The 13153-nt window shown below is 52.2% G+C and overlaps 1 protein-coding gene across 1 annotated transcript; it reads left to right on the forward strand.

The window, feature by feature from the left end:
* Positions 1-2554: 2554 nt before the first annotated feature.
* On the forward strand, positions 2555-12512 carry MAD2L2 (mitotic arrest deficient 2 like 2). Its single transcript, XM_077837145.1, has 9 exons — positions 2555-2647; positions 4978-5029; positions 5725-5843; positions 6464-6535; positions 8180-8280; positions 8423-8517; positions 9219-9292; positions 10975-11067; positions 11853-12512. Exons 2-9 carry the CDS (start codon positions 4990-4992, stop codon positions 11892-11894), a joined length of 636 nt encoding a protein of 211 aa, XP_077693271.1. The 5' UTR covers positions 2555-2647; positions 4978-4989; the 3' UTR covers positions 11895-12512.
* Positions 12513-13153: the final 641 nt, after the last annotated feature.

Consider the following 13153-nt stretch of genomic DNA (forward strand, 5'->3'; position numbering starts at 1 on the left):
GAAGTGCCATTATCCCTACTTTACAGATGGGGAAACTGAGGCACAGAGCCACTAAGGCTATGTCTACACTACAGCGGCACAACTACTACAGTGCATCTGGGCCAATGTTGTGCCCAGGCTGCTGCTCTAACCACTGGACCATCCTGCCTCTCATCAAGGGTGATTGGACTCTGATGCAACAAAATTCATAGTGCGTGTGTGTATATATATTTAATTATTAATTCTCCATTCCTGTGCTACTCGTATCACTTTAGATTATTAAGAATGACAGACTCTGAAAACTTGTTTTTAATGTTTGCATTTAAATTTGGACAATGAAAATCACGGAAGTCAGTTCCTTTGTCTTTATTTATCATGTGTATATAGAGAATTTTGCTTTCTGGCTGTCAAGCAGTGACACAATGATGCCCAGTGTGGGCTGTAAACACCAAAGGGAATGTTTACTTGTTTGGTTTTTTAAAATTCAGTGGAATTAATAAAAAATGAATGGAGATATTTCTGTTGGTCACAGTCTTTCTTCAAACTGGTTTAAAGGATTTTGACTTAAAGAAGCAGAATTTGGGGCCAAATTTGATCTAAACGTGTCCCCCTAAGAGGGAGATTTTCAAAATGAGGCTGGATAGCTATCTGTCTTGGATAGTTTAGACCAGGGATTCTCAAACTTTATTGCACCGTGATCCTCTTCTGACAAAAAAAATAAAAATTAATACATGACCCCAGGAGGGGGGACCGAAACCTGAGCCCACTCAAGCCCTGATGCTCCAGGCGGGGGTGGAGTGGCAAAGCCCAAGGGCTTCAGCCCTAGGTGGGGGGCTTTTAACCTGAGCCCTGCTGCCCAGGACTGAAGCCCTTGGGCGTTGGCCTCGGGCAGTGGGGCTTGGGCTTCAGCCCCAGGCCCCAGCAAGTCTAACACTAGCCCTGGCAACCTCATTAAAAAGGGGTCACGACCCACTTTGAGGTCTCGACCCACAGTTTGAGAACCACTGGTTTAGACATAACAAAGCCTGCATCTTGGCCGGAGGTTAGACTAGATCAGTGGTTTTCAAAGTTTGGATCACAACCCAGTACTGGGTCGCCTTGCTCAGCACCCAGGGACCTTGGCAGCTGGCCAGTAAAACCTAGTAGTCCTGACCCGTTCTGACACCGCGCTGTGCCCCAGAAGTGGCCAGCAGCAGGTCTGGCTTGTAGGCAGGGGGTGCCATGTGGCTCTACACACTGCCCCTTCCCTGAGCACCAGCTCTAAACTCCCATTGGCTGGGAACTGGCCAATGGGAGCTGGGGGTGGGGGGCGGCGTTGTGCCTGCAGGCGAGAGCTGCTTGGAGCCACTTGCGTGCCTCTGTCTAGGAGCCGGTCCTGCTGGCCGCTTCCGGGATGTAGCATGGTCTGCGGTGCCAGGACAGGCACTATGCCTGCCTCTGCACCCCAGCTGCGCCACTGGCCGGGAGTTGCAGGAGGTAAGCCCGCACCCCAACCCTGTGTCCCAAGCCCCTTCCCCAGCCCTGAGCCCCCCTAAACCCAGAGCCCCTTCCTGTACCCCAACACCCTCAACCCTGACCCCACCCCAGAGCCTGCACCCAGAGCCCTGACCCCCTCCGGCACCCCTGCCCCACCCAAGAGCCCCCTCCCACAGCCTGAACCCCTCATTCCTGGCCCCACCCCGCAGCCCCACACCCAACCCTCTGCCCCAGCCTTGAGCCCCCTCCGGGTTGGGGACATCAACAATTTTCTTCAACTGGGTCACCAAAAAAAAAAGTTTGAAAACCACTGGACTAGATCCTTGCGGTCCCTTCTCACTCTATGGTTGTATGATTATATGACAAAGCTGAAATGCTGTTCCTATATTTTCTTATGTAATGTAAGAACTCACACCTGAAAACCTTTACCTTCGTTGGCAGGAATAATTCTTAGGGAAATCAATGGGAACATTTGTGTGAATAATGGTTTGCAGGATTGGGCCCTAAATTCCAGAGTATGTCCACCACTCTGAGTGCAGCATTGCACATCCCTACGGTGCTGAAAAATGAGTAGAAAAAAATCTGAAACGGACTCACTGAAAGCCCTTGATCAAGTCACTCACCTCTTTGTGCCTCAGTTTCCCTACCTGTAAAATGAGACCATCAGATGAAGAGAAGCATGTTAGTGCTAAACTCAATTTCGAGCGTGTTACTAAGGAAAGAGCTCTGAAATGTGTTTGTTTTTAAGGTGATTTTTGAACCCCCCAGTGTCGTCGTTCCCCCCCTCCCCCACCCCCGGACTCCCCTTCAAAGGCCTGATTCAAAGCCCCTTACCAGGCTCCCAGTCCCATTGCCTCTGGCTCAGGCCCTGCCTGTCCCGTGGGAACACGCACTCTGGAGACCCGTCATCTGAAGAGGAAGGGACACCGCGCAGCTGGGCTCACAATGAGCCTCCCGCCCATGGGGGACCCCCACCCGGAGATCCCCACAGCAAGCTCGCCAGGGCCCCTGGCTCCCCCCAGCCCCGGGCCCTCCAGCTGTGAGCGGCCGGGCGCCGCGGGAGCTGAGCGCGGCGGGCGCTAGGACCCGGCGGAAGGCAGGGGGCGGCGAGGCACGTCAAAGGGCCGCGCCGGGCGGACCCCCCCCGAGCCTGGCAACCGGGCCCCGGGCGGGGAGCGGCCGCCGCCCCGCGGTAAGGGCGGGCCCAGGGGGTGCCGGTGGGGGAGAAAGGCTTATAATGGGGGGGCTCTCCGGGGGTGCCCCGAAAGGGGGCTGGATTGGTGGGGGGGGCTCTGGGGGTGCCCCGAAAGGGAGAGGGGGCTGGATTGGTGGAGGGGGCTCTCCGGGGGCGCCCCGAAAGGGAGAGGGGGCTGGATTGGTGGGGGGGGCGCCCCGAAAGGGAGAGGGGGCTGGATTGGTGGGGGGGGTGCCCCGAAAGGGAGAGGGGGCTGGATTGGTGGGGGGGGCGCTCCGGGCGTGCCCCGAAAGGGAGAGGGGGCTGGATTGGTGGGGGGGGGCTCTCCGGGGGTGCCCCGAAAGGGAGAGGGGGCTGGATTGGTGGGGGGGGGCTCTCCGGGGGTGCCCCGAAAGGGAGAGGGGGCTGGATTGGTGGGGGGGGCGCTCCGGAGGTGCCCCGAAAGGGAGAGGGGGCTGGATTGGTGGGGGGGGCGCTCCGGGGGTGCCCCGAAAGGGAGAGGGGGCTGGATTGGTGGGGGGGGCGCTCCGGGGGTGCCCCGAAAGGGGGGGGCACAGAATGTTTCCTAGAATGTGAGGGAGTGTAGGTGGGCTCGGTCCTGCGTCTGCCCTGAAATGAGACCAGGGTGGGGGAGCCCCACATGTGACCCTGTTACTGGAAGGTGCCAAATTTCTCATAGAAACACCCCGCCCCCCCCCCCCAGCAAGGTGCCCAGCGCAGGGGTGGGTGTGGGGGGCGAAGCCGCCCACCTGCTGCCAGGGAGAAGCCCTACTGGGGGTGGCCTTGTGCTGTGAGAGTGAACCGATCACCGGGGGGTGAGATGGGGGTGCACTGCTGGGTTTACGAGCGACTGCCCCCGATTGCCAAACCCAGGTTTGCTCAGGATCCTGTCTGGCCAATTGCCCTGAAAAGATATATTAAAAAAAATCTGATGGTACCAAATTAAAGTAGTAATAATGTCTCCATTGACAAGACGCTCAGCTTCCAAACAGCATCATTAAGAACTCAGACACCCTCCATCCACTGGGACCTCCCAAACCCATTGACAAGAGCCCTGCATTGGGCTGAGTGGATCAGTACATTTTCCTATCTACTGTAATCCAGGGACACACCTGGGGCCTGATCCAAAACCCATTGTAATGGAGGGAAGGACTCCTGTTGATCTTGGTAGCTATCCAGGTCAGACCCATGGCCCTCTGTCCTCACCATAGTAAACCTTATGTTGGGGCCGGGGGGAGGGTTAGGGATTAAAAACTGTGGTCTTGTCCTGCAATTGTCCTCAGGTGTCTGCAGGATTAGGGTCTTTGTGAGAGGACGGATGGTCTGAGGTTGAAGGTACGAGCATGAGACACTGGAGAGCTGGGTCAGTTCCCTGCTCTGCCACAGACTCCCTGTATGTCCCGGGGTGGAGGCCTAGATTTTTGTTAAAGGTATTTAGGCATTGCTGCGCTCGGTGACCGTCAATGGAATTTAGGTTCTGAAGTGTCTAAATCCTTTTTGGAAATGAGATGTAGTCTTCTAAATCAGTTAGGCATTGCAACACTGAGGGCAGCCCTGCCTAAATACCTTTAAAATCTATGGCCTTAGTCTCTCTCTGCCTCAGTTCCCCGGATAATGGCACTTCCCTACCTCCTAGGGTGTTGTGAAGATAAATACATTAATAATTGTGAGGTGCTCAGCAACTGTGTAACAGAGGCCGTATAAGTACCTCATAGGGGAGGGGAGTTTGGTTTTATAAAACACTTTTTTCCATGTCAATACAATTTTGTTTGGCTTTAATCCTTCCCCTGCAGTGTTTGCAACTCAAGCACTGCTGCATTTTGTTAGGGCAGGAGAACCAGAAAGGGAAATGGACAAAAAACTGTGAAACTGACTAGCATATTTTCATTGCCCAGGCTAATGCAAAAAACAAAAACAACCCCCCCCCCCAAACAAAACAAAATCACACATCCCAAAACATTAACTAACAAACAGCACTCCCACAAACAGCAGAAACCCATCTGAGTACATTCAGATTTGCAATTTGAGGCGTTATCAAGAACACGAGGACGGATGTCATCTTGTGCAAAATTATGATTTGTAACCCACTATCGCTTTAACTGGGTTCCTGAGATCGGATCTGCGAGCAACCCCTATGGCAATTCAAGTAGATGGGGGCTATGCGGCCTTTGGAAATCAGGACCTTTGTTGGTTTGTGTAATAGCAGTTAGTGTGCGCACAACTATCTAGAGTGTGGATTTTGCTGTGGGTATGGAGGTAACTGGGGAGAGGGATCTGAATGGCGCCATGAGCTGAGAGGAAAAACTCCTTTCCCAATTCCTTTCCAGGTTACTGGAAAGATGACCACCCTCACTCGGCAGGATCTCAACTTTGGACAAGGTAGCAAAGCACGCTGCTCTCCAGAAGCTCACAAGGCTTCTTGATGGCACAGGGAGTCATGTGGAGGTAGAGCTGGCTCTGCCTTGGAGTGTTGGTCTTCTACCCCTCAGCTACTGCTGCGAATGGGGTGAAACGTGTCCCGGGAAAATGGGACACCTTTATGCCTTGCTGGTGGGTTGTAGTATTGCAGGTTAGAGGTTAAGATGACCACTGCAGCTGCCCTGTTGTGGTCTTTGGAACTCACAATCTAAGCAGGGGTAGCTCTGGTCTCATTACTTGGAAGTGAGACCTGTAAGGAGCACTTATAATCCTTGTCAACTGGCATAATTATAATATCTTTACATGGGTGTATCATTAAATTCTGCCTTCTTCCAGTTCACCTGCAGTTTCAACGGGATACAGGATTCTTCTTTACTTCCGGTCATAAAGGGTTGTTTAGTGTTGCTGTGGTGGTAAATGGCTGGCGCATTCCACCCTAGAGGTGGTTACATCTCAGTGGTGAATGCCGTGATCTCAAGGGTAAAACACTATGGGAGGACAGTCATGTCACTGCAGTTCATAAAACAAGCAGTGTACAGATAAGATGATGATCATGGGCAGCAGTTAACCAACAGATTCCTGCAGCCATGAAATATTTGCTGGGCTTGTTTTTCTTCACCTGCTTTGCTCCACCACCTCTTTGTTCTGTTCTCCAGTGGTTGCAGATGTTCTCTCCGAGTTTCTTGAAGTGGCTGTTCACCTCATCCTTTATGTTAGAGAAGTTTACCCCATTGGGATCTTTCAGAAGAGGAAAAAATACAATGTACCAGTCCAGGTAGGAGTGTCTCCTGTAGCTCTATGGCTATGAGGGAATACACAGTTAAGAGGGAGCATGCTGTATGTTCAAAAGCACTATAGAAGAGGCAGGTCTCGTTAATGCTTAGGCTCAAGGAGGTGCTATTGGAATGGCATTTGGGTTAATGTGTTCTGGCTGGTGCCTAACTGAATTAGCTTATATTTGAACAAACGCAAACCCTGAATTATTTTCAAAGTGAATTGAGTGGTCCTGAAAGGGGCTGAAGTAACAACCCTGGAGTTGGAAGCGTTACACTTATGCACAGAACAGATAGATCACAGGCAACAACAGTACAGATTTCTCCCATGCTGCCCCCCCCAGTGTGCTGTAATGCTGGCTGGGAGGGACTGTCTCTAAGAAAGACCAGTTGTGAGGTGGACACTGGTTGGGCTAGTTGTCAGCAGACACCACTAGACTTATTTCTCCTAAGCCACTGCATAGTCATCAGATGCCAACAACTTCCAATCACCACTTACCTCTGCTGGATTTGAACTGGCAACCTAGTGGTAAAATATTCCATCACAGTAGCAACCCCCTGAGGCCCTGTAGCCCACCAGCCCTTCTGCTGTTTGATCTGAATTCTCATTCTGTTTGCACAGATGTCCTGTCATCCAGAGCTGAATCAGTACATCCAGGACACGCTGCACTGTGTGAAGCCACTGTTAGAGAAGGTGAGGCCATGCCAGAGACCTCGTGCTGGGCACATCCCCCCGCCCCAAATGCACTAGTCACAAATAGAGAACTTGAAAATAAATTGTCTTGATATTGTGGAAACAGGATTTGTAAGCAATCATGTTTTCTCTATTTGGTGCAGAGATTTGTATAAAGCAGTGGTCCGTGAACTTTTCAGGGTCACATACCCCCTTACCCTGTTTGCACCTCACTCTGGGGGCCGGGGCCGCAGCTCCCGGGGGGAGTGGGGAAACGCGGTAAGGGGTCCGAGGCTGGGGCCGGGAACAGAGCCACAGCCAGGGGTCGAGCTTGTGGGTGGGGGTGTGGCCGGAACCATGGCTGGGGGCCGAGGCTGGGAGCGGGACTGGGGACAGGGCCGGAGCAGAGCTGGGGGCAGAGCAGGGCTGCGTGGCGTTCTCTCCCTGCCCCCCATGGGGGCTGGCCCAGGTCTGCCACTCCCTCCCCCTGCCCCAAAGTTCTTCTGCACCCCCCTAGGAGGAATGCATCCCACAGTTTGGGGACCACCGGTGTAGTCCCCAAAGCCAGGGTCCAGGTTTGGTGGTGGTCATTTATTTAGGTTGAAACAGGTGAAGGGACACCAGCAGACTGTTAAATATATATATGTCCTTAACTATGGTATGTTACAAATGATTAAAACTGAAACACTTTATATTTTTAAAAAAAAAAGGGGTGGGTGTTATAAATCCTGAAGACACTTAGTCACAAGTAACTTTAGTCATGTGAACAGCCTTATGGAAGTGAGGGAGACTATTAATTCAAGCAAAGTTAGACACCTGCTTAAGGCCCCGATCCTGCAGTGAGGTCTGGCTGTGCAGAGTTCATTGCCTTAGTCTGTTTTTTAATCTTCGCAGTTTGGCATTCCTCTCCCTTTGGAGACTTGAAATAGGGCAGTTTCACTTCCTGGTTAATTTTCATCAATTTCACTTTTGAGCATTAGCCACAAAGCTGCAGTAGTTGGTAGCCAACGCTCCAGGGGAATATCATTGGTTTATTTTTTTAAGCACTCTTTGTAACTCAATAAATAATAGTTCGTTGGCTTAAGGATTTTTAAACGCTTATTTTTACATAAACTAAATTGTGGAGCCAAACTTGCCTTACTGGTGCCCCTTTGAACTCTGCTTCTTTGACACGCTCCCTTTGTGGATTCTCTTGCTCTGAGCATGTGGAAGCACAGTATTACTGTACTACTCCAAGATACTTGGGCTGAGTGTGTGACCTGTCCTCTGCCTTGTATTGCCCATGAGGTGGGAGTGTGTATATTGCATGCCTTGTGTCTAATCCCCTGTGGGAAGTGGAAGCCTATGATGGCTGCACATTGCCTCTCCATGTAGCAGTAGCCAGAGCAGGAAATGTCCCATTTGGTGGATTGCAGCTCCCTACAAGTCTTGGGGGTAGTCCCCCAACAGGGATCTCGTATCCGATAATAAACTGATAGGGCATTTGATTGTAGCCAGAGCAATCCAGTGGCCTTTCTAAAGCACTGAGAAAACACTGAAGGGATGTGGGGTTAGAGCAGATAAGTATGTTCCTGATTCATAGGGAGCATCAGAGACGGGGATGGGGAAGCAGAGGGAAAGGGACGGTCTGGCGGAGAGCTCCTGACCCGGTGTCTGTGCTTGCAGAATGATGTGGAGAAGGTGGTGGTAGTAATCCTGGATAAAGAGCACCATCCAGTGGAGAGATTTGTCTTTGAGATCACTCAGCCACCTCTACTTTCCATCAGGTAAAGGTTCCCTCCTACCAGCCCAGTGCAGCCAGTGCCTGCTTCCCTCTCTCTGTGTTCGACTTTGGGAGCTGATATTAGAAACAACTACCCCTCCCTTTGGGCCAGGGATCTCCCCTAATGATCTCTGTCTCCTCCCCAGCTCAGACTCGCTGCTGTCCCATGTGGAGCAGTTGCTCCGTGCCTTCATCCTGAAGATTAGCGTGTGTGATGCTGTGCTCGACAACAACCCCCCAGGTAGGACTGAAAGCATTCCCTTTATAGGGAGGGCTCGGACTGCTGCTCCGGTGATAGCCTCGCTGCCGGATTTTCTTTGCGTAAGGGGTGGTAAAATGTCTTTCCTGGACAAACACACGAGGGAGTTTGTTTTGCATAGCTGGGCTCACTGCCACCCAGACAGGCAGAAATGGAGATTAAAAAAAGGTACAGGGGATTTAATCCCCAAAAGATCACAGGGCATGGTGCATATTAGACATATGCAGCATCACTGAAATGCAACCAGCTCTGGGTGGAAGACAGCAGCCAACTGGTAAAGAGCATCCCGCTCAAGAGGTGAGGATAAAAAAAAATTTGAGCACTGGAGCAAAATCCAAATCCTATAAAAGGTGCCCTGGGCCAGTTGCATCAGGGGCCAGGAGGTGGCGTTAGGTTTACAGGAGAGGGGAAGGTGGAGACCATGGAGGGGTCCACGGTTTCTGAATTGTGGTGCTAAGGAAAGCACTAGCAAAGTCCAGAGAGATCAGAAAATGACAGGTTACCTTCCCAGTCCCTTTTGGAAAGGAACATGTCTTGGTATTTACCTAGCTGTGGATGAAACACGCAGAGGAGCTAGCTCTGTCTGGGCACTGTCTAGATAATACCCTGGCCCCTGTTACCTCCCAGGCCTCTGGCCATATGATTACAGTGCCTTCCTCTCATCTCTGCCCCTTCCCTTGTAGGCTGCACCTTCACTGTCCTGGTTCATACGCGGGAGGCTGCCACACGAAACATGGAGAAGATCCAGGTGATAAAGGTAGGTGATGCCTCTGTCTGCTTGTTGCTTGCGGTGAGCTGCACAGTAAAGAAGGATGGAAGTGAATTAAGGTGCTGCAGCTCTGGATTCTCCTTTCATCAAGGGGGGTCTATATTATTGTTCCCTGGAAGGGCTGGGCCACAGCAATTCCCGATGTCTAGAAGAGCTCTCCAAAGACCTCTCCTTAACAAGGAAGGTGTGAAGTTTTGCATGTGAAACTTACATGCAGTGTCGCAGGTGTCTGGCCTTTTGAGGGGCATTGGGCCCAGCCACGCCTGCGACTGATCAGGTGATTATAAAAGCTAACAAGTAGCCTAGTTGGGAGAGCTGCAGGGAGCAGGAAGGCTCCTGTTGGAGACCCTTGGACTAGGGCTATAGGAAGTAGGTTGGCTCCTCAGGTGGGACCTAGAGCAGGGGTTCTCAAACTTCATTGCACCGCGACCCCCTTCTGACAACAAAAATTACTACATGACCCCGGGAGGAGGGACTGAAGTCAGAGCCTGCCTCATCCCTGCCACCCAGAATTTGGGGGCCAAAGCACTTTGGCCCCAGGCAGGGGGCCTGTAATCTCAACCCCACTGCCCAAGGCTGAAGCCCTCAGGCAGACAGTGGGGCTCAGGCTTTGGCCCCAGCAAGTCTAAGCTAGCCCTGGCGACCCCATTAAAATAGAGTTGCGACCCACTTTGGCGTCCCACAGTTTGAGAACCACTGCCCTAGAGCAAGGTAGATCCCAGGCAGATGACCTGTAGGAGGATTAGGGAAGAGCCGCCAGTCATGGGAGGTGCTGACTGGCAGCCCCTGGGTCAGGGGAAGGGGACTAGTTTGAGATGTGGAATTTACCAGTTATACGTGAAACAACTCAAGCTGAAACCCTGTGAAGAAGGCCCTGAACCAGACAGCAGGCAGGCTGGCAGTGCCCCTAAGGCCAGGTGGACAGGCCAGCAGCCTACTTGCATGTTAGCTGGTACATCTTTACAACACCCCACTGGGGAAATAGCATACCTGTCTTCCAGATGGGCAAGTCACTAAGGGCTTGATCTTGCAAGGTGCTGAGCCCCCTCTCCCCTATGGGATACGTAACCCACTTTGAATTCTTAAGTTGTAGCCCCAGTGCAGAGGTAAAGCCTGAAAGTGGAGGTCTGGGGGGGGAATTGGAGGAGGAGATTGAGGTCTCTGCGTGCATAGGGTAATGAGGCCTTAGTAATTGGAGACCTCAGCTCAGCCTCTGCTTTTAAACGCTGGCTGAGGGATGGGCAGGGTGGGCATTGCCAGTGTGTGGATTAGCAAGGTTTTCCAGTATAAACTAGTCTTTAAAGCTGTGGGCTCCCTGTTACCTCCCCAGCCAGGCTGGGTTGCCCACCTCATGTCCCTCTGCTGAGGTGTGTGCTCTGTCTCTGCTCCTCCCCCAGCCTGATCTATGGTCCCCCTCAAATCCTCATGTACCCCTTCTCCCCCCGCATCCCTCCTTACTCCTTTATCATAGACCCCATGACTGGGAAGGAGGGGATGGGGGGAGCACTTGTGGGGTGCAGAAGGCCAGAGGGAGGGGCAGTAGTGGGTCCCTGCCGCCTCCACCCACCGCTGCTCCCATTTCCAGCCCTCTGAGGAGCCCAGAAAGGGAGGGTGCTTTCTGCAGTTCATTGCCCCTGTTCTGAAGAAGCCTCTTCTATTCCTGCCACCAGGATTTCCCATGGATCCTGGCAGATGAGCAGGACGTGCACATGCATGACCCCCGGCTAATCCCCCTGAAGACCATGACCTCGGATATCTTAAAGGTGAGCGGAGCGCTCTAGCCCAGGCTCGCATGAGCACTACGTCAATCTATGCAAACTCCCTGGGGTGAGGGGAACCTGTCTCCTACTGCCGTCATCTACCGGGCAATGGCTTAACACTGCTGTGATGTATCTTACCCCAGCACGAGCTGCTGACCCAGGAGGCTGGTATTAATGAGTGCACTGAGCCCAGGCAAGCGTGGGAGGGCAGGACCTTCCCCAGCTAAAGTATGAAACCTGTTTGTAGCAAGATGCACTGACCCTAGTGTCCCATCACCAGTAAGTTCAGCCCGGCTCAGCCCATCTGCGTGTACAGGGGCTGTGGAGTGAGGTGTCCACCGGGCAAGCCAAAGAACACCCAGCCCTGCTCGTCAGAGGTGAGAGAGGCCACGGCCCAGCCACTGCTGGAGGGCTGGGTTGTAGGTCCCATCTGTCAAAGCTGTGTGTTTTATTGCAACCCCTGCCCACTAATAGTCGGGGCGGGGGGGGCTGAGCACCTCTTGGAAATGTGCCCAGCATCCAGAATTCCCCTTGGGAACTGTCCTCGTGAAGGATTAGGCCCTAGAGCAAGAATAAATCTATGGGGTGAATCCTTAGCTTTTTGTTGCTGCCCCACAGCACCAGCTTACACCATCTCATACAAATAGAAGACCTGTCTGGTTTCTTCCCTCTACAGTACAGTTCCCCTAAGAAGGTATTAAACCAATACTGCCAGGGCTATTACACTCGCCCTGTTAGGTTACCCTGCAGGGTTACCTTTCTGGATCCCTTCTGTTACTCTCTCCTAGATGCAGCTTTATGTAGAAGAAAGAGCCCACAAAGGTACCTGATGCTGACTCTTCCCATCACCTTCAACCTTGGCCAAGCCTCAGATCTTCCAGTGGAATCCAGTGTCTTCTAGGGGGATGCAACTTACCTTGTTAACAGGTGCTTCTTCAGCTGGCTTCCTAAGTGACTTAATGTCCTTTGAGCAGCTCCTGACGGCCATGCTGCCTATGGGTTTAAAGTGCTCTTACCGCTATACATAGAACTGACTCCTACGTGTGAACAGGTTGTTTGCTCTGTGTGTGTGTGTGTGTGTGTGTGTGTGTGTGTGTACGCGCAGATTGTCACAGCAAATCCACAGTTGCAAAGAGTGAGGGATGTAGTGTAAACTGCAAGTGGGACTCAGTGTACTTCTCACTTGCTCTTTATGATCCCGATTTAAGCCTTAATAGGGCAGCTCAGTTTCACATTGGTACTTGTATGTGCATGTCCATTCTGTGTATGTACCTCTGAGCATCCAGCTGGATAACTTGGGCGTGTTCTGTTGGAAGCCTAAGCTCGTGTGACTCCACTGAAATCACTCGACTTACAGCAGGGATGAGTGGGGCCTTATCTACAGTGTGTGTCCACTGTGAGGTGAGTGATCTGTAGAGTTGTCAATAAATACTGAGTGAGTTCTACCATCACGGAGCTAGCCTGAATTGTTACAAAGGCAGCCTCCCCCGGTGTGGTAGATGTACAGGACTGTACTGGTCAGAGTACCATTTCACTTTGTGACCAAGTATAACTGGCACCATTGCACCCAGTAGACTTGCTCTCCATTTTCAGCGTTAGACACAAGCGATGGCCCATGTTTCCATGGGAAAGTTCTAGGGGGGTGGAGAACGTCCCTTGGATTCCTTTGGAGTCCCAATCTCCTCCTGTACATCTACAGCTCCAGAGGGAGAGGGATCCAGCCCTCCGATCCCATGGGTCCCCAGGAAACTAGGGCTGTGTGCACAAGGTGTTGGGACACGCCCTGTCTACATCACAGCTACTTTGGTGACATGCTGCCACCACTCAGGCTTCTCTCAAGGAGAGGAGGTTCCCATGGCAAAGGTAATACAGCACCAGCCTCTTGCCTCTCTATGAAGGGTCTCCACTCCATCCTGTGGGGGAAACAATAGGCAGATGCATTGTCCATATAGCATAGGCCCATCTGCTGCTGCCGACCCCCCCGCAAGTCAGGGCCTTCTTTGATGTGCAGTGCTGTTACTCTGCAAGCTGGAGTCTGTTCCTTGTCTGTGCTCCTACAAGAGGAGTTTGAGGGAGGGGTTTTTCAAAA

This window comes from Eretmochelys imbricata, chromosome 18 (assembly GCF_965152235.1).
Source record: "Eretmochelys imbricata isolate rEreImb1 chromosome 18, rEreImb1.hap1, whole genome shotgun sequence".
NCBI lineage: Eukaryota > Metazoa > Chordata > Testudines > Cheloniidae > Eretmochelys > Eretmochelys imbricata.